The sequence below is a fragment of the Scyliorhinus canicula genome, chromosome 13, assembly GCF_902713615.1.
Source record: "Scyliorhinus canicula chromosome 13, sScyCan1.1, whole genome shotgun sequence".
NCBI classification, from domain to species: domain Eukaryota; kingdom Metazoa; phylum Chordata; class Chondrichthyes; order Carcharhiniformes; family Scyliorhinidae; genus Scyliorhinus; species Scyliorhinus canicula.
The window spans coordinates 65,603,463-65,625,054 of NC_052158.1; the positions used below are offsets into that span (position 1 = coordinate 65,603,463).

A 21,592-nucleotide genomic window follows, 5' to 3' on the forward strand; every position below is an offset into this window, starting at 1 on the left:
ATCGCACCGTTTCCCTCCAACTCTCTCCCCTCTGCCCAATAATGCTGACTCACTCGCAGCTCCATGTTGCTGCCCACTTCCCATGAGGTTGCCACCCTCATGCGATTCCCAACGAATGTCAACCAGTTATTCAACTGCAGGAGGCACTGCCGTGAGTGCCTAACCCGCTCCCATCTGACATCCACCCACATGTCTGTCTAGCCGGGAGACACTAAGACTGTGATCAGGACCAGGAGTCCACAGTTGTCCTCATCTTAGTCCAGAGGCAAACCTCTAAAGCCAATGTAGTTGATGTCAACACAAGGAGGTGGAATCTTGGCCCTTATGGCCCAGTTAACTGTCAGGAATGTAAGGAGATAGGAGTCAAGGTAGCAGCTTGGAAGATAGGCTGACGTGCTTTCTGTTTCTTCCCTCACCCACTTGATTGTGGTGAGGGTGGGTCTTTCTCACCCATAGCCACCTCGACAAAGCTCCTGATGTTATTGGGTTCTGAGGATGGCTCCACAACAAAACATTTTTTCCAGATGTTGAATGTTCAGCTGTGTATTGCCAGCATTCCTCGTTGTACTCTCAGTTGATGGCAGCAAAAGGAGGAATCTGTCCACCCCATATCGCCTTCCCACCAGCAGCAGGCACTAGCTAGACCAGGGGTGGGCAAACTATGGCCCGAGGGCCGCATGCGGCCCGCCAAAGGTCTTTATGCGGCCCACCAAGTCATAAAAATTTTTTTACTTAAAAAAAAAAATTTTTTTTTAAGGTTAATGGGGGGGGGGGGGGGCTGTTGGGTTAATTACTGGTATAGGGTGGACACGTTGACTTGAGTAGGGTGATCATTGCTCGGCACAACATCGAGAGCCGAAGGGTCTGTTCTGTGCTGTACTGTTCTATGTTCTATATGAGGCGCCCAGAATCATAACCGGGTGAAGTAATTATTTTACTTAATATACTATGCGGCCCTTTAAAATTGTGAATTTCTGAATGTGGCCCTTGCACGGAAAAGTTTGCCCACCCCTGAGCTAGACTCTCCAGCCAGGAGAAAACAGCCTCTCAGTATCGACCCTCTCAAACTCGATCAGAGATTTATTCTAAAATCCAGAGAGTAGAGGCCCAATTTCCTCAAACTCTCCTGACAGGTCTACCTTTGCATCTGAGGAACGCCCAAAGTTCTTCTAAGGCAAGTACATTCTTCTTTAAGAAGGGGGACCAAAAATGTACCCAGTACTCCAATTGTAATTTCACCAAAGCCTGGCATAATTACAGCTCTTGTTGTCACAGGGGCGGAGAGGCCATTCTAATTGGCTGGCCGCTCTCTAAGGTGGGACTGCCTCCTGAGGGATAGAGATCCCACCTGCAGCAACTTAATGCCCATTGGAGCGTGACAGGGCTGCAGGCACCCGGAGCCGGTGGGGATGTGTTCCCCCCGACTCTTTGAATGGCGGGAAGTGAAACCCACCATCCGAAACGTTCAGGCCATGGGTTTTGAACTGCATAACAGGAGGGTGAAATAATGGGGTGGGCAGGGTTAAAAAATGAATATCTATCATGGGCTGGCAGTGGGAACGGTTAAAAGTGTTGATTAAGGGTTTATACACAATATAACAGCAGAAAGACAGATCCTTTGATCCTACTGGACCCTGCCAGGGTATATTCTCCACATGGGCCTCCTCCCAACCTACATCATCTCACTCTATTGCAGCATATCCAGCATGTTCCTAGCTCTCTAATGGAGTTATCCAACTAGTCTTTGATTGCATTAATGAGTGTGATTCAATGGAAATGAAATGGAGTCCTGTGTGGGCCATGTTTAGCCAGGTGTTTTCTATAAGGGGGAGGTCATCGAGGCCCCCCCCCTTCACTCCCCAACTAATGAGAGCAGGACACCCCCAGGCCCAATCCCCGTCATGGGCAAAATGTCACCCAGGCACCATTAGCACTGTCAGCCAAGTTGACACTGCCAGAGTGGTAGTGCCAGTGTACCCAGCTGCCATCACATGCCAGGGTATTATCCTGCCTAGAGCCCAGCCACCCAGGTGCCTCCAAAACCCCTCCTCCCCCCCAATCCTTTCTTCCTAAAGAAATTCCTCTTCAATTCCCCATTGGATTTATTAGTGACTATTTTATATTTCTGGTCCTCGGGTTTTGGTGTGACACATAGTCATACCAACCCCCTTCATAATTTTAAAGACCTCCATCAGGTCACCTGTCAATCTATTCCAAAGAGAAGAGCCACAGCCTCTCTCCTGATCAGTGCATCCTCTTGCTCTAGTATCAATCAGGTGTATCTTTAGTTTCACCTTCTCCACAACTTTTCCACGTCCATTGTATTATATAGCGACCAAAACTGCACAGTACTCCAAGTCAATTTTCTGCCTGCTCATCCAGACTGCAGACTGGAACTTAATTTTGAGTCCCGAGATATGTTGGAGCTATCTGATCTCAGCTGACCTTACAATTGGTTTTGGCGACCCTGGTGGATCCTGTTTAAGTGAATGTGTTTGTGGATGATGCCAAAGACCTGGATGAGTGATGCCCCCACCGTCCTGCTGTAGAAGAGAGACACTTGGCTGGGGGGTCGACGTCCTTGGGCCTTCATGAGAGCAGCCCAGTGATCCAAAATAACGAAGGGAAAAATAAGCGCATCTTGCAGGTTCCTGTCCAACTGACCAGTCTGTGATCAGCAATGTGCAGCCTCCGACGAAGGTCAGAGTGCAAATGTTAGTTAAGAGCACCGCACTATTGTTAAAAGTGGAAATGATTACACCTTCCCTTACATAATAGGTAACAGGCAATCTTCGCTCGGCCATCATATATCAGTGTGAGAGATGTCAAGGGGCAGAGACAATCCCAGAATATCAAGCATGTCTGGTCATAGCTCTAGTGTTGTAACTTGTGCGGTTCCCTTGTTAGAGCTGAATTTAGCAATGGCCGCTTTTGTTTCCACAGCATATATTACTGATTATAATTGATAGCTGCATAAAGTTAATATTGTAAGCTGTTTATAACTCGGTCCTATTCGGTTTATACAACCTCAATAAAAGGATACAACAGTTGCAGAGTTTCTGGCTCACTTGGTAGGGTTTTTTCCCAACTGCTCTGAAATCAACAGTGGGATGGGACTACTGGAACCCAGGCACCCACTCTGTAATCTTAGTATCTAACACATTACCCCATGTCCACACCATCACCCAGGGCTGCTGTTATATAGTTGGGTCGTTCCGACCCTCCTTACTCAAGATATTTTGGCTGCTTTAACTTTATTGCTGGGAACTATTTGTATAGATTCTCCCAATCGGATATTGTGACTTTGATAGAAATCCCGTTGTGTGCCTGCATCTTTGACTTCCAGCAGGCACTTGAGAGGAATGGGAGTATAAGTAGTTCAGTCAGCCCTCGAGTCTGCCCTGTATTCAATAGCATCATGGCTGATATTGTACCACAACTCCACATTCCAGCACTATCCCTGTACCCTTAATTATCTTAGTGTCTAAAAATGAATCCCTGGCTTAACTATACTTAATGACTGAGGATCCAAAGATAAAGAATTCCAAAGATTTATAACACGGAATAAAAATAAATTCTTGACTTGTCAATCTTAAATGGCTGCTGCCTTACCCTGAGACTATGATCACTTGTGCTGGACTCTCCAGTCAGGGGAAAGATACTGCCAGTATCTGCTCTGTCAAACACCCTCAAAATTTCATACATTTCAATTGACAACCTTCCCCTGTCAACACCCAGACCATCGATACTAACCCAGACCATCATCACTCACCCCTCATCACCCAGACCATTGTTACTCACCCAGACAATCATTACTCAACCCTCATTACCCAAACCACTGTTACTCACCCCCCCTCACCCAGACCATCGTTACTCACCCCCCTCACCCAGACCATCGTTACTCACCCCCCATCACCCAGATCATCGTTACTCACCCCCCTCACCCAGACCATCGTTACTCACCCCCCCTCACCCAGACCATCGTTACTCACCCTCCATCACCCAGACCATCGTTACTCACCCTCCATCACCCAGACCATCGTTACTCACCCTCCATCACCCAGACCATCGTTACTCACCCCCTCACCCAGACCATCGTTACTCACCCTCCCTCACCCAGACCATCGTTACTCACCCTCCATCACCCAGACCATCGTTACTCACCCCCATCACCCACACCATCGTTACTCACCCCCCTCACCCAGACCATCGTTACTTACCCCCATCACCCAGACCATCGTTACTCACCCCCCATCACCCAGACCATCGTTACTCACCCCCATCACCCAGACCATCGTTACTCACCCCCCTCACCCAGACCATCGTTACTCACCCTCCATCACCCAGACCATCATTACCACCCCCCTCACCCAGACCATCGTTACTCACCCTCCATCACCCAGACCATCGTTACTCACCCCCCTCACCCAGACCATCGTTACTCACCCTCCATCACTGAGACCATCGTTACTCACCCCCCATCACTGAGACCATCGTTACTCACCCCCCTCACTCAGACCATCGTTACTCACCCCCCTCACCCAGACCATCGTTACTCACCCTCCATCATTGAGACCATCGTTACTCACCCCCCTCACTCAGACCATCGTTACTCACCCCCCATCACTGAGACCATCGTTACTCACCCCCATCACTGAGACCATCGTTACTTACCCCCTATCACCCAGACCATCGTTACTCACCCCCTCACCCAGACCATCGTTACTCACCCCCCCTCACTCAGACCATCGTTACTCACCCCCCATCACTGAGACCATCGTTACTCACCCTCCATCACCCAGACCATCGTTACTCACCCCCCTCACTCAGACCATCGTTACTCACCCCCATCACTGAGACCATCGTTACTTACCCCCTATCACCCAGACCATCGTTACTCACCCCCATCACTGAGACCATCGTTACTCACCCCCATCACCCAGACCATCGTTACTCACCCCCCATCACTGAGACCATCGTTACTCACCCCCCTCACCCAGACCATCGTTACTCACCCCCCATCACCCAGACCATTGTTACTCTCCCCCATCATTCAAGACCACTGTTACTCAACCCCCCACCTCGACCATCATTACTCACCCCATATCCCGCAGGCCATCATTACTCACCCAAACCATCATTAACACCACCAGATCACCCAAACTATCGTTACTCACCCAGAGCATCATTTTTTACCCACACCCCCATCGCCCAGATGGATGTTACTCACCCCCATCACCAAGACCATTGTGACTCACCCAGGCAATCGTTACTCACCCAGACCATCGTTACTCACCCCATCACCCAGACCATTGTTGCTCACCCTCCAGCGCCCAGACCATCGTTACTCGCCCCCATAACCCAGACCATCGTTACTCACCCCCCCCCCCCCCCATTCACCCAGAGCATCATTACTCACACCCCATCACCCAAACCATTGTTACTTGCACAGGCCATCATTACTCACTCCCATCTCCCAGACCATCATTGCTCACCTCCCATCACCTAAACCACCATTATTCTCACCCCCCCAATCTCCCAGACCATCGTTACTCAACACCATCACCCAAACCATCAATACTCATCCAGACCATCGTTACTCATATCACCGTTACTCAACCCCATCTCTCAGACCAACATTACATTCCATCATCCAGACTGTCGTTACTCATCCAGACCATTGTTACTCACCCCCCATCACCCAGACCATCGTTACTTTCACCCTCCCATTACCCAGACCATTGTGACTCTCACCCCCCCATCACCCAAACCATCGTTACTCTCACCCTTCTATTACCCAGACCATTGTGACTCTCACTCCCATCACATAGACTATCGTTACTGTGATCTTCCGAACTCAGATCCATTTAATTTAATCTGAGGAATCCGCTACCCCAGCATGCGGTGGATGCAGGGACAGTGAGTAAATTTAAGGAGGAGTTAGACAGGTTTTTAATTGGTAATGGGTTGAAGGGTTAAGGAGAACGGACAGGACAGTGGAATTGAGGCCAGGATGGGATCAGCCATGATCACATGGAGGGTGTTTAGGCTTGGAAGGCTAAATTGCCGACTCCTACTCCTAGGTTATGTATTGGAGGGAGGAAATGCTCTGGGTGATTTTGCAATCTAGCTCTTGGTCTACAGGAACATATCAGCCATGATAGAATGGCAGGGCAGACTTGATGGGCTGAATGGCCTAACTCTGCCTCTATATCTTAGGAACTTATGAACCAACACATTCACAGACCCATACAGGAATGTGCTACCCTATTCATCCAGTAAGAAAAGCAGAGATACTGTTAACATTGAATTTCATTTATTGCTAAGTATGCAGCGTCCTGGACCCTGATAATGTCTGTCAGAGACTAAAGAAACACACGCTGATCTGATGTGGGAATTTGCTGCTTGAAAGGCTTCCATGTGCTAAATTTTAAGCGGACAAAGTTAACATGATCCCATCAAATTCTTGTTCACCAAATAAAAATCACAAGCGTTTTGAAATGAATGAGTTAACAACTTTATTGAAGACACGCACAGAGGAATTCAAAATCCTTGCTGAGCTCCATATGATTAAAGGCATAAGATTTGACAAAACACACAGGCCCGGTGAATGGGGACCGAAAGACAGAATAAAGATGTGGTACGGTGACTCACCATCCCTAAATATAGAATCATTCAAATAGTATTACAGTCAGTACCTGATTGTTTGGACGAGGGGAGGGAGCTGTCGGAGGCAGGAGTTCATGTGGTAAAAACTCCAGCATCGCACCCAAACAAAGTTGGCAGCTCTGAAAGGAGACCGAATGTCACTGGGTGGATTCTACATTATGGGAAGGTGATGAAACCGAGATTGGCATCACAGGTCAGAAGTTTCAGGTTGACTAGAGACGCCACGAAACAGGGAACCAGCCGTGTTATGAAGATACCACATGTTCTTGGAATGTTTCATGACGCTTAAAAAAAGGCACTGTATAAGGTGCACTTCCTTCTGTCTATCCCCCCTCAGTAATCTATGTGTACGTTTCAGGGGGTGGGTTGCACGGTAAATGAATTCAGACAGTATTTTAATTTTTTATTCTTTCATGGGATGTGGGTGTCGCTGACCAGGTCAGCATTTGTTGCCCATCCCTAATTGCCATTGAACTGGGTGGCTTGCTCACCCGTTTCAAAGGGCAGTTAAGAGTCAATCACATTTCCTGTGGGCCAGACCAGGTAAAGTTGGCAGACTTCCTCCCCCAAGGATCAGTAATGAATCAGAAGGGTTTTTTTTTATTATGGTCACCAGCTTCCAGATTTACTAATGGAATTTAAATTCCACTAGCTGCCATTGTGGGATTTGAACCCATGTCCCCAGGTCATTAATTACTAATCCAGTGACATTACCATTATGACATCATCTCCCTTATAAATACCTATTAAATGGGCGGCACGGTGGTTCAGTGGTTAGCACTGCTGCTTCACGGCACCAAGGTCCCAGGTTTGATCCCAGCCCTGGATCACTGACCGTGTGGAGTTTGCACACTCCCCGTGTCTGTGTGGGTCTCACCCCCACAACCCAAAAAGGATGTGCAGGGTAGGTGGATTGGACACACTAAAATTGCCCCTTAATTGGAAAAAAAAAGTAATTGGATACTCTAAATTTTTTTGAAAAATGTATACCTATTATACATTAAGATCAGCTCCAACAAGCTCCTGAAGGGAGAAGCACAGAAGGGTCTTCAGAAGGCACGGTTTTAAAAAAAGCTACTAATAATATTAATCACTTCAGATGCATCGGAATGATATCCACTGCTAAAAAAGGCACTGATCCATGGCACAGACCCGCTCTGACCGTTAACAGCTTCATCGAAACAAGTCCCAATCATGAAGTGATGGCTCAGTAAAAATTGGAGAGAGAGAGAAATGAGACGTGAGAGTGTCGAAAGAGGGAGAGAGGGTTTGGAGAGATGTGGGAAAAGAGGAAGATAGGGATGCGGCAGGGAGAGAGAGTTGCAAGAATCTCACACCACAGTTGCAGTCCAAATCCTTTAACGTTGGCCCCATCAGGCAATGTATCGAGCCGTTTTCTGCTTTGCAGTAGCTAAATATGCACTCACGTATGATGTCAGAAGGTCATCCATTTTGTAACCCTTTAATCAAATAAGCAAATGGTTAAAGAATTGTGGTAACATGCCCCTTTAAGAGGATGCGTTCCCGGAGGGTATTGTGACCCGATCGGACAATTGGACCAGAGTACGCAAACCGTGGGGGACGCGCACGGGTTTCCCAGTTAATTAGGAGTTTGAAATCTTGGAACATGGTAGCCTTTTATCTCACTCTCTGCGTATAGTTACTACTTTAACAAACCGTCATTCGTTAATCCACTTTGTGATCACCTGTGTGTCAGGATACTACATTGGTGATTAGGATCAACAGGAGTCTGTTCCTACTGCTACAGAATTCGGAAGAGCAGACCTCATGTCGTTCCTTTGAACAACTTCATTTAGCAGCCTGAGAGTGTCAAAATGCTCCTTTTTGGCAAACTCGAACCATTCGACCCTAACACGGAGCAAAATGTGCTCTTTTTCCAGTGCCAATGAAATCATGGGCTTTGGGGGGGGGGGGGGGTGGAGGGAGAGATAAAAGCAACGGATAATCCTATTAATGGCCTACCAGGCTCCCACATATAACCGGATTAGGAGTCTGACTTCCCCAGATGCCCCGACTCCAAAACATTTCAGGAGTTTGTGGAATTAATAATAATAATAATAATAATCGATTATTGTCACAAGTAGGCTTCAATGAAGTTACTGGGAAAAGCCCCTAGTCGCCACATTCCGGTGCCTGTTCGGGGAGGCCGGTACAGAAATTGAACCCGCGCTGCTGGCCTTGTTCTGCATTCAAGGTACATTATCACACAAGGCTCTCGATAATAACGCAACAAACTATTTCTGTCAACGGCAAGGGCCTTAGGGGAGACTACTGCGCCCTTCATGGCACGCCAAACATAAACGGCTGAACAATGCGAGTTTGGGTCTGTACTCAGCAACACGTCGAGGGACAGGCTGGTCTATGGTGTTAATGACACAGGCCATACAAAATAAATTGTTAGCAGAGACAGAGATTACCTTAAAGAAGGCATCAGAGGTTGCCCAGGCTATGGAAAGTACCAAAAGGGAAGGGTCTGACAATGGAGTTGCAGAGTGTGCAAGTAGGTGGGGTCCACCAGGTTTGGCAGTAAGCTTCTGGTAGTCATGGCGCCAAAGATGCAGGAGCAGAAAGTAATGAGTAAAGAGGCTCGAGCACAGAGATATACGGTCTGGGGGAGATCATCCCCTGGAGAGATGTAAACTCAGGGGGAGCTACATGTTAGAAAAGCAAATTACTGTGGATGCTGGAATCTGAAACCAAAGAGAAAATGCTGGAAAATCTCTGGCAGCATCTGTAGGGAGAGAAAAGAGCCAACATTTCGAGTCCAGATGACCCTTTGTCAAAGCGACGTGTTATGCCTGCAATAGGAGGGGCCACATTAAGGGGAAATACTAGAATAGGCAGAACCCACAGGAGGCCATCAAAAAAACCTCTACCTAGATGAAGTACTGATTACAGGAGCATCCGAGGAGAAGCATCTAGAAAATCTCAAAGAACATTGAAAGCCAGAATCAGGAAAAAAATTACGCACTTAGGATTCAGGGTAGACACCAAAGGGCTGAACCCTGTGGAGTAGAAGATTAAAGTGATTAAGGAAGCACTGGCCCCCCAAATACGTCAGAATTGAAATCTTCTTTTCTGTAAGGGTGAATTTATTAAGGCAGACTCCTAATCTTTCAATAATGCTGGCACCCTTACACATATTACTCGAGAAGCACCAGAGGTGGTATTGGGAAGAACTCAGAAATGTTCCGGGGGAAGGGAGGAAACTATTTGCACGGATACACCTTTGTAATGCATCAAACCGGAGTTAGCACTACTGCTGAAGCACCCATTAGTGAATTGCGTCGCTCTCAAAGGATCAAGAAGCCCCTCGGGCAGCGTGGTAGCACAGTGGTTAGCACAATTGCTTCACAGTTCCAGGGTCCCAGGTTTGATTCACGGCTTGGGTCACTGTCTGTGCGGAGTCTGCACGTTCTCCCCGTGTGTGCGTGGGTTTCCTCCGGGTGCTCTGGTTTCGTCCCACAGTCCAAAGATGTGCAGGTTAGGTGGATTGGCCATGATAAATTGCCCTTAGTGTCCAAAATTGCCTTTAGTGTTGGGTGGGGTTACTGGGTTATGGGGATAGGGTGGAGGTTTGGGGTTGGGTAGGGTGCTCTTTCCAAGAGTCGGTGCGGTCTCGATGGGCCAAATGGCCTCCTTCTGCACTGTAAATTCTATGACATGTTGACTTACCTTAGAAGAGACCGTTTTGAGATCCGTTTGTTGTGTATTATTGTAAATAGTTCCATTGTTATTGAAATATGGCAATCAGGAACTTAAAGGGGAGACATGTGGTAGTGTGTCCATTTAAGGGGGTGTGTTCTCAGAGGGTCTCGAGACTCGTTCGGCCAGACCGCGCGAACCCTGGGGGTGGAGCATGGGTTTCCCAGTTGGTTAGGGGTTTGGTGTCTTGGAACATGTAGCTTTTATCTCACTCTCAGTATATAGTTATGACTTTAATAAACCATATTCATTAATCTACTTGGTGGTCTCCCGCATGTCAGGATACTACCCGGTTTGACTTCACCATTGCCGTCCCGATCGCTGACCATCCTTACCAGTGAAGTCTCACAGAGAATCTTTCCTCCTCGGACCAGGCTGCCGACTGACATGTGGAAGTATGTACTGCCGCTGCACCAATTGGAAATTTTGTTGTATGGATGCGTCACTAAAGCCACCTGTAAGGAGAGAGCAGAGAAATGTCAAGTGCCTGAGTGGCAATTCATGGACCCAGAGCTTGCCCAACACAAGATGCGGGGACCTTAGCTGTCGCTAGTCGTTCTAGAAGATGCAAATCTTGTTGGGGAATTTAGAGCGTGGGGCTACGGGGTAAGGGGGTTGATTCTTTAGGACTAAGGGGAGGAGAAATTCCTTCACTCAGAGGGTTGCAAATCTTCGGAATTCTCTACCCCGCAGGGATGTGGCAACTCCATTTTCGAATACATTAAAGGCTGGGAGAGCCTTTAGGGAATCTGAGAGAATCAATAGGGAGCAGGTGGGAAAGTGGCGTTGAGGTTGAAGATCGGCCATGATTGTGCTGAATGACAGAGCAGTCTTGGAGGGACTGAATGGCCGACTCCATCTCCTATTCCTTCTGTTCCTATGTTCTTCATGGGAACTAGTCCATGGTTTATGAAGTCAAAATCATCACCGTTCATTCGTCATTGACAGAATCCATTCTCTAACATACATCCTTATTTACAGTCACATCTGTGCTGCACTGCCATTCACTATGATGCCATGCAATCCAATGTCTCTTTATAACAAACAGCACCTTGTATTTAGTAACTTTAAGTGTGTTGATTATGGTCTGGGGACCAGGATGAGAACCCCACCACGGCAGATGTTGAAATTTGAATTCAATGGAAATCTGGAACTGGAAGTCTAATGATGTCCGGTGTTGATTGCCGTAAAATCCTATCTGGTTCACTAAATGTCCTTTAGGGAAGTAAGTGGGCCGTCACCTGGTCTGGCCTTCATGTGACTCCAGACCCACAGCAATGCGGATGACTCTTAACTGCCTCTGAAATGGCCTATCAAGCAACTCAGTTCAAGGGCAATTAGGGATGGGCAGTAAATGTCAACCCAGCCTCATGAATGAATAAAAAGATAAAAACTAAAAAGACAACGGTACAGACAATGGGGGCGATTTCACGATCACATTTGACATCAGCAAGGTCTCGTTTCCCGATTTTCCCCGTCCCTTGCCGGTGATGAACCTTGACAAGGTAAGTATAGTTCCGGGATCGGAGGGGTGTGGGTGGGGAGATGCCCAAGTGCGGACAGCCTTGCCAACACTACCCACTGATTTTTGTTTCACCTCAAGAGTACCAGAAAACCTGGACTAAAAACTTGGCTGTGCAACTGGAGAACTACATGCCGGGTTTCAATCAGAGCCGGACAATCTGAAAAAGTATGGGAAATCTCCACCCCATATCAATGAATTTTGTAACGGCACAAGTGGAAACTTATCAACATGGAGTAGAAGTTGGTTGACGGACGGGAAACAAAGAGCAGGACTATTCAGCTTGACTCAGGAAAGTTGGAAGTGGTTTTTCCCGAGGGTCAGTACTGGGACCGCTATTATTCCCAGTATACAGAGAAACAATTCACTCCATTGTGTGACAAACACTTCACTCATTCCATCACATTTCTCTGTCTGATCTTTCAGTGGTATTGCTATTTTAGTAACATAGAAAGCCTTCGCAAATCAAAAGAGACAAACAGTTTCAGTGAAGTAGCAAACAGGAACACTCTGATGGCACTATTATGAAAAAATTCCACATGGGCTGTAATATTAAGTGGGAGGTGGGAGTTAAGCGATCAGTTCCACTGGATCCTGTTCACTTTGGGAGGTCAAGGTTGTGATCACCAGGACATCATTCACAAAAAACCCCCAGAACGCCAATTGATCAACTGTCTCCAGACTGAAGGATCTTACCAATCGCTGCCTCCACTTTCCCCTCTCTCTTCTCGGCACTTTCACTTCCCTCCCATCTGTTTTGAACAGCTCTGCGATGGGACCAAGTTCTCGTTCAGTCCCCGAACCTCAGAGATGCAGAAAGCAGCAGCTGGGCAGGAGTGCGGACACAGTCCTGATGTGGAGCTAATCGTTTTGCAGTGAAATTACATGGTTACAGCTCTGCGAGTCGCAGGGAAGGTATCAGTTTACCATCTGACCCCAAGAGGCACCTGGCACCGAGGGGGGGGGATCCCCTGTCAAAACAAGCTGCGAGTACATGTGTGTGAAACATGCACCTACCACACTGAACCCCCATTCCGCCCCCCCCCCACACACACTGTACTCCACACTGAATCCCCATTCCCCCCTCCATCCCCCCTCCCCCCCACCACACACACTGTACTCCACACTGAATCCCCATTCCCCCCTCCATCCCCCCTCCCCCCACCACACACACTGTACTCCACACTGAATCCCCATTCCCCCCTCCATCCCCTCTCCCCCACCACACACACTGTACTCCACACTGAATCCCCATTCCCCCCTCCCCCCCCCCCCCCCCATTCTCCCCTCCCCCCACCACACACACTGTACTACACATTTCTATACAAGCCGACAATGATCCATGCACAAACACTGGGCATCAGAAAGCGAAGCTTCAACTCACATTCGATACGCATCCACACACTCGCAATTAATGCTCTCCCACACAAACTTCAAAGTTGGTACAAAAGTGTGAAATTGCTGGCGAGAAAGAATATGGAATGTGTAAAAACTAAAGACGTGAATTCTGTAACTCATGGGAGAACCATTTTGCAGTCCATTCCAACACTGGTACCAACTCAAACACGAATGGGAACCCACTCAAACTCGAATGGGAACCCCAGCTAGTCCTGCGCCACAGAGTAGAATAGAATTTACAGAGTCATAGAATTTACAGTGCAGAAGGAGGCCATTCAGCCCATCGAGTCTGCACCGGTCCTTGGAAAGAGCACAATTGCAAACTTCCACTGATGCTCCTAGATGAGATGTGAGTTAATTCAGGATATTTTCTCGAAACATGGGAACTCACTATGTGCAAATTATTTGTCCTGATTTCCTACAAAGAAACTGGGACTTATTAAAAAATTATTGAGTTGTCTTAGGGATGTGCTGAGTTCATGAAGAGCATTATATAAAGGCCTCCGGCTCCTTCCGAATTCCCTGTTTCCTCAATTACAGAACAGAAGTCTCGGATTCTCCGTGTTTATAAGCAGCTGGATTCTTTACCTTAGTCCGTGGGTTTATCACGGTTACTCCTTGTTTGTTGATGGCGATCCGCACAATATCTGGAAAATTGGGCTCAGATGTTTGCTAGAATGGAGAAAGGATGATTTATTAGCATCTTGAAAAGCCAAATTAGTGTCAGCCTATTGTACTGAGGACTAATTTAACATCCATGCTGCACAGTATAGTTACAGAGAATCAGTGAATACAGTCACAAACAATACATACAGAGTGTTTCAGTGCAGAGGACTCTGGGTGTCCTCGTTATGAATCATAGAAAACAATATGCAGGTACAGCAATTAATAAGGAAGGCAAATGGAATTTTGGCATTTGTAGCTAAAGGGATAGAGTATAATAGTAGGGAAGTGTTGCTGCAACTGGACAAGGCATTGGTGAGACCGCATGTGGAGTACGGTGTACAGTTTTGGTCCTCTTACTTGAGGACGTAGTTGCACTGGAGGAAGTTCAGAGGAGGTTCATTAGATTGACTCCAGAAATGAGGGGTTTGTCTTATCATGAAAGATTCAGCAGTTTAGGCCTATACTCTCTAGAGATTAGAGGAATGAGAGGAGATCTAATGGAGGTATTTAAGATGATAAAGGGGACTGATAAAGTAGATGTAGAACGGATGCTTCTCTTGTGGGGCAATCTAGAATGAGAGGTCATAGTTTTAGGATAAGGGGGTAGCAGATTTTAAACAGAGATGAGGAGAAATTACTTCTCTGAAAGGGTCGTGAATCTGTGGAATTCACTACCCCAGAGTGTGGGGAGGATGTCGGGACAGAGTAAATTTGAGGAGATAGACAAATTTTCAATTAGTAACGGGTTGAAGGATTATGGAGGAAGGTAGAGTTGAGGCTGAGAGGAGATCAAGATCGTATTGAATGGTGGAACGGGCTCGAGGGGCTGAATTGCCTAATCCTGCTCCTAGTCCTTATGTTGAAGATTTTACTGCTTCTCTCTGTTGTTGTTTTGAATGTGCATGTGTGCAGTGCGAAGCAGAACATTCTGATACTTCACAAAAGTGTCAGTTAGTGGCCTGGTCAAAACCACCAACACTTTCAGAATGAGGAAAAGGAAGTGAGCCCAGGGTTGAACTCACTGTTGTCCACTTTTACCACATGATTTAGTCCCTCATTTCTACATGCAACTGAAAAGGCAAAGTTTTCACCATGGTGCCAATTTAGGCAGCACCAAAGAAAACAAAACAACTGTTACCGTGTTACACACCAAACATATAAAATGTCTAATTCAGAGTAATTTTGCATCTCTATTGCACCTTCCCAACCTCAGGACGCCCCAGGATAGCAGGTGAATTATGTCACTCCCCCTCTTCAAAATAGGATCCTTTACACCCACATTCCAATGGTGAAGTTGCACCGTTAAAATTCGGCAGAGATCTGGCACAGCACCAGATCGAGGATGTGAGATCAAATTGGGAGACCACTGCCAAGGTCAGTGGCTCGGTTTCAGGGCTGTCTCCACACCTTTAGCTGCAGATAGGGCAAAAATAAACCCCAGTAACATTGACTAACCAAATACAGGGTGACTAACCAAATACAGGGGAGAATTTGAACTCTTACGGATGGGCGATCAGTTCAAATGCAGCGATCCTGGCCTGCCCATCTCAGTGCTGCTGGGTTTAGCCGGGAAATTGAACCTGAATCAGAATTCCATAACATCAGCAGAGCCTGATGGTAGTTTTCCAGATTCATGAGTGGCCTTTCCACACCTTTGAAACAAGTGAGCAGATGTTGAGAGAGGGTGCAGCCCTCTCACCCAAATTCCCTTTGTGGCGTTCAGGTCAAGGGTTGCCTACTCTTCCTAGTTTATTCTCTCTTATTCCGGCCAAGCCATGTCGGCACGGTTAAATATCGAAGGCCTGAAAATTAGGTCACCGAATTTGTTTTGCCCTCATTCCATTCAATCAAAACCTACTCTGGAATAAAGGAATCGTTAATAAACACAGATCGGACACTCATGGACTCCGTGGCACTGGCATGGTGCATTGAAATCCATGGCTACAGATCATTCCATAGCAGCACTGTACCTTCACTTCAAAAAAAGCGGATCCAAATGTTGCCCAGCGGTACAGCAATTTGAGGAATCCCAACTTGACTTCATCGGGGGTCTTCCCTGTATGCCTGTTACAGATTGCCACAATAGACTGCAAAAGAAATCCAATAAGGAGGTGGTTAACCTCACATGCAATGACCCCTAGAGCTGTTTTCAATCTGCAATGTCCTCAAGCTCCAGGATAGACAGTGATTTACCTTTCCACCATCTGTTGACTCAACCGTGCTGCATTTCTGAACTTTGGAATGTTTTTTATTTGTTCATTCATGGGATGTGGGTATCACGGGCTAGGCCATCACTTATTGCCCTTCCATAATTGCACTGGAGGAGGTGGTGGTGAACTACTTTCTTGAACCGCTGGGTGTATGTACACTCAGTGCTGTTAGGGAGGGAGTTGCATGATTTTGACCCAGCGACAGTGAATGTTCGGTGATATATTTCCAAGTCAGGATGGTGAGTGGCTTGGAATGAAACTTCCAGGTGGTGGGGTTCCCAGATATCTGCTGCTCTTGTCCTTCTAGGTGGTAGAGGTCACCAGCTTGGAAGGTGCTGTCTAAGGAGCCTTGGTGAGTTTCTGCAGTTCATCTTGTAGATGGTACACACGGCTACCACTGTGTATCAATGGTGGAGGGATTCTGGGCAGCATGGTGGCACAGTGGTTAGGACTGCTGCCTATTGCACGGAGGTCCCAGGTTCAACTCCTGGCTCTGGGTCACTGTCCATGTGGAGTTTGCACATTTTCCCCGTGTCTGCGTGGGTTTCACCCCCGCAACCCATAGATGTGCAGGTTAGGTTGATTGGCCTTGCTAAATTGCCCCTTATTTGGAAAAACATAATTGGAAACTCTAAATTAAAAAAACAAAGAAGAAAGAAAAATGGTGGAGGGTGTCTTAAGGTGGTGGAAGGGGTGCCAATCAAGCTGGCTGCTTTTGTCTTGGACGGTGTTGAGCTTCTCAAGTATTGTTGGAGCTGTACTCATCCAGGTAAGTGGAGAGTATTCCATCGCACTACTGTCTTGTGCCTTGTAGATGGCGGACAGACTTCGGGGTGAGTTACTCGTCACAGAATTCCCAACCTCTGACCTGCTCTTGTAGCCACAGAAAAAGTCTCATTCAGTTCAGTTTCTGGTCAATGGTAACCCCCAGGATGTTGAAACAGGATATTCTCCTAGATGGGCAGCACATAGAACATTACAGCGCAGTACAGGCCCTTCGGCCCACGATGTTGCACCGCCCACAGTCCAAAGATGTGCGGGTTAGGTGGATTGGCCATGCTAAATTGCCCGTAGTGTCCTAAAAAGTAAGGTTAGGGGGGGGGGGGGGGGGGGGGGTTACGGGTATAGGGTGGATACGTGGGTTTGAGTAGGGTGATCATTGCTGGGCACAACATCGAGGGCCGAAGGGCCTGTTCTGTGCTGTACTGTTCTATGTTCTATGTCCTGTGAAACCCTTCTAAAGTCCCTCTACACTATTCCCTTATCGTCCATATGCCTATCCAATGACCATTTGAATGCGTTTAGTGTTGGCGAGTCCACTACTGTTGCAGGCAGGGCATTCCACGCCCTTACTACTCTCTGAGTAAAGAACCTACCTCTGACATCTGTCCTATATCTATCCCCCCTCAATTTAAAGCTATGTCCCCTCGTGCTGGACATCACCATCCGAGGAAAAAGGCTCTCGATGTCCACCCAATCTAATCCTCTGATCATCTTGTATGCCTCAATTATGTCCCCTCTGAGCCTTCTTCTCTCTAACGAAAACAGCCTCAAGTCCTTCAGCCTTTCCTCATATGATCTTCCCTCCATACCAGGCAACATTCTTGTAAATCTCCTCTGTACCCTTTCCAATGCACGGTAGCATTGTGGATAGCACAAATGCTTCACAGCTCCAGGGCCCCAGGTTTGATTCCCGGCTGGGTCACTGTTTGTGCGGAGTCTGCACATCCTCCCCATGTGTGCGTGGGTTTCCTCCGGGTGCTCCGGTTTCCTCCCACAGTCCAAAGATGTGCAGGTTAGGTGGATTGGCCATGATAAATTGCCCTTAGTGTCCAAAATTGCCCTTAGCGTTGGGTGGGATTACTGGGTTATGGGGATAGGGTGGAGGTGTTGATCTTGGGTAGGGTGCTCTTTCCAAGAGCCGGTGCAGACTCGATGGGCCGAATGGCCTCCTTCTGCACTGTAAATTCTATGACTATGAGTTCAGGTTCCCTAATCAATCCTGCAAGTGGATCTCATATCTCTAATCATTTGGAATGTACCTTTACCAGCTTAATATTAATGCTAACAGAAGCTCCAAAAAAAAAGCCCCTTTCACTGTACTCCGCCTCACTAGAATGTGTTAGGTGCCTCTACACGATGACCCTCTCTTGGGTAATTAACTCAAATGTAAATCAGGTCAGATTAAGGGAAGCTTTAAACTAACAACTTACCTAACGATTGAATGAACAGAATTCAGTGTATGTATTGGAATAACTTGAAAACTTTCCTCCATATGTTAAATAAAGACCTTTTCTAAGGGTAAGTTTTCTCTATACATTGAATCACAGAATGATAGAATAGTTACAGCATGGAGTCCCATGTCTGTGCCAGATCTCTGCAAGAGCAATTCACTTAGTCTCACTTCCCCATCTTTTCCCCATGGCCCTGTAGGTTTTTCCTCATCAGATAATAATCCAAATCTTTTTTCGTCACACTCTAAGGCAGCGCATTCCGGAACCTGTATTCTTTATTAATAAACTTCTCTCTCAATGTGCCCCGCTTCCTGATTTCTGCACATATCCTCCATTTTAAAAATTCAGTCATGGGCTGTGGATGTCAATGGCTAGGCCAGCATTTGTTGCCCATTCTTCATTACCCTCAAGAAGGTGGTGGTGAGATGCCTTCTTGAACAGATGCAGTCCACGTGGTGTAGGTACACCCACAGTGCTGTTAGGGAGGGATTTCCAGAATTTTGACCCAGCCACAGTGACAGTGATATATTTCCACGTCAAGCTGGCGAGTGGCTTGGAAGGGAACTTTCCAGAGAGCTGTTACCTCATCAAAAAACTTCCAGGAAAATTTGTGAGACTCAATTTACCCTTAACAATAGGCAGGCGGTGGGGTAGTGGTATTGACATTGGGCTAGTAATCCAGAGTACTCTGGGGTCCCAGGTTCACATTCTGCCACTGAAGCTGGTGAAATGTGAATTCAATTAAAAACAATCTGGAATTAAAAGTCTCGTGATGACCTTGAAAACATTGTCGATTGTCGGAAAAACCCATCTGGTTCACTAATGTCCTTTAAGGAAGGAAATCTGCCATCCTTACCTTGCCTAGACTATATGTCACTCCAGACCCTCAGCAATGTGGTTGATTCTTAACAGCCCCTCAAGGGCAATTAGGGATGGTCGATAAATCCTGGCACAGCCTGTGACGTTCCATGTCCAAAGATGTGCGGGTTAGGTGGATTGGCCATGCTAAATTGCCCGTAGTGTCCTAAAAAGTAAGGTGGAGGGGTTGTTGGGTTACGGGTATAGGGTGGATACGTGGGTTTGAGTAGGGTGATCATTGCTCGGCACAACATCGAGGGCCAAAGGGCCTGTTCTGTGCTGTACTGTTCTATGTTCTATGTCCCATGAATGAATAAAAAAATAAATCAAGCTGGCTCCTCTTAATTAACCAGTATTGTCCCACATGACTATTGATTTTGTTTGTACAGAGATGAAGCTGATTGGCCTTTGGGTGGTAGGCTTACCTTTGCACCCTTTTTGAACAGGGGTGTAACATTTGCATTTCTCCAATCCGCTGACACTACCCGTGTATTGAAGGAGAATTGGAAAAACATAGCTAGGGCCCCTACAATTTCCACCCTCACTTCCCTCCGTATTCTTGGAGACATCTCATTCAATCCCTGATCCCTTATTCACTTTAGGTATAATTAGCCTATCCCATACCTCCTCTTTATCAAATTTAAGCCCATCAAGTGGGGACGGAAATACTTCCTCTTTCACCTTAGGTTGCATCTTCTTCCTTGGTAGAGACAAATGCAAAGTATTCATTTAATGTCTCAGCCATGCCCCCTGCCTTCATGAGTAATCTCATGTTGGCCCCTAATCAGCTGTACTCCTCCTCCTCTTACCACCCTTTTATTATTTATATGCCTATAGAAAACGTTTGGATTCCCTTTGATGTTGGCTGCCAGTCTCTTTGCATACTCTCGCTTTACTTCCCTGGTTTCCTTTTTAAATTCCCCTCTGAATCTTCGATATCAAGCCTGATTCCCAAATGCATTATCCACCCGATATCTGACATATGCACCCTTTTTTCTGCATCATCCTACTCTCTATCCCTTTTATCAACTAGGAAGCTCTGGATTTTTTTTACCTCACCTGTACCTGAACAATCTTCTTTAAAGGTAGCCTTTACTGTTCAGTAACTGTTCAGTTACAGTTCTGCCTGCTAATCTTTGAGTCCAATTTATCTAGGCCAGATCCATTCTTATGCCATTGAAACTGGCTCTCTCCCCAATTAATTATTCTTTCTCTGAATTGTTCTTTGTCCTTTTCTACAGCCAACCTTAATCTTATGATAAAATGGTCACTATCCCCTAAATGTTCCCCTAATGACACTGGACCCCATGCCAAGAACCAGGTCTAACAATGCCGCCTTTCTCGTTGGACTGGAAATATACTGATGTAGGAAATTCTCCTGAACACACTGTAGGAAATCTGGTCTCTCTCTGCCCTTTGCACTACTACTATTCCAGTATATATTCGGATAAGTAAAGTCGCCCATGATAACTGCTCTATAATTCTTGCACTTCTGTAATTTAATTTCATTTGTTCCTCTACATTTCCCCACTAGTTGGTGGCCTATAGACTACACCAAATAATGTGGTTGGACCTTTTTTGTTCCTTAGCTCTAGCTAAGTAGATTCTGTCCTTGACCCCTCCTGGGACATAGTCTTTGTCCAGCATTGCAGATCTTCTTAATCAATACCACCACCCTCTCCCTGTCCTTCCTTAGCTTTCCTGAACACCTTATCTCCAGGAGTATTTAATACTCAGCCCTGCCCTTCCTTGAGCCAGCTCTCTGTTACATCATCATATTTCCACGTGGCTATCTGCACTGCAACCTCATTTACCATACTCTGTGCATTCACATACCTTCAGTGTTGATGTACAAGTTGACCTTTGAAGCCTCCAAATATCCCTCTAAAAACAGGAGCCGACTTATACAGCAAATATAAAATGAACTGCCGGATTGGATAAGGATGGTTGACACATTTGTTATTTGCCTCACAGGATCTGCTGTGTGTGGGCTTGTCTTAAACTCCCGTGAATCTTACAACCCACTTCACCTGCTTGATTCTTGTGCCCACGTACAAGTGAGAAAAACATCCATTACTGGTCTGAAAAATGGGGGCTGATACTACTAATGCAATTAGAACATGTCATGACAGAAAAAGGGGATTAACTCATTAGCTGAGTATGTGCAGAATTATGATCTTTGGGGCTGAGAAAATGGGGTTGTCATATATGCCTTAGACACTGCAATCTCGGGCACAGGCACAGTAACCCTAATTTAGACTTTATACAAACCTATAAATTAGAAGCAGGAGTAGGCCAATCTGCCCCTT

General features: G+C 46.6%; 1 protein-coding gene across 5 annotated transcripts in view; it reads right to left on the bottom strand.

Annotated features, from left to right (window-relative positions):
* LOC119976212 (unconventional myosin-VIIa-like) overlaps positions 1-21,592 on the bottom strand; it is a 270,037-nt gene that overhangs the window by 3,124 nt on the left and 245,321 nt on the right. For 4 of the 5 annotated variants that reach the window (XM_038816530.1, XM_038816527.1, XM_038816528.1 and 1 more), the window contains 4 exons: positions 15,952-16,068; positions 13,904-13,987; positions 10,731-10,850; positions 6,494-8,129 (listed from right to left, as the gene is read on the bottom strand). In XM_038816530.1, the coding sequence (XP_038672458.1) occupies positions 8,043-8,129; positions 10,731-10,850; positions 13,904-13,987; positions 15,952-16,068 (408 nt within the window). In that variant the 3' untranslated portion in view covers positions 6,494-8,042. Of the gene's footprint in view, positions 1-6,493; positions 8,130-10,730; positions 10,851-13,903; positions 13,988-15,951; positions 16,069-21,592 lie in introns of those variants that run through there. The other variant, XM_038816529.1, reaches the window with a different exon arrangement.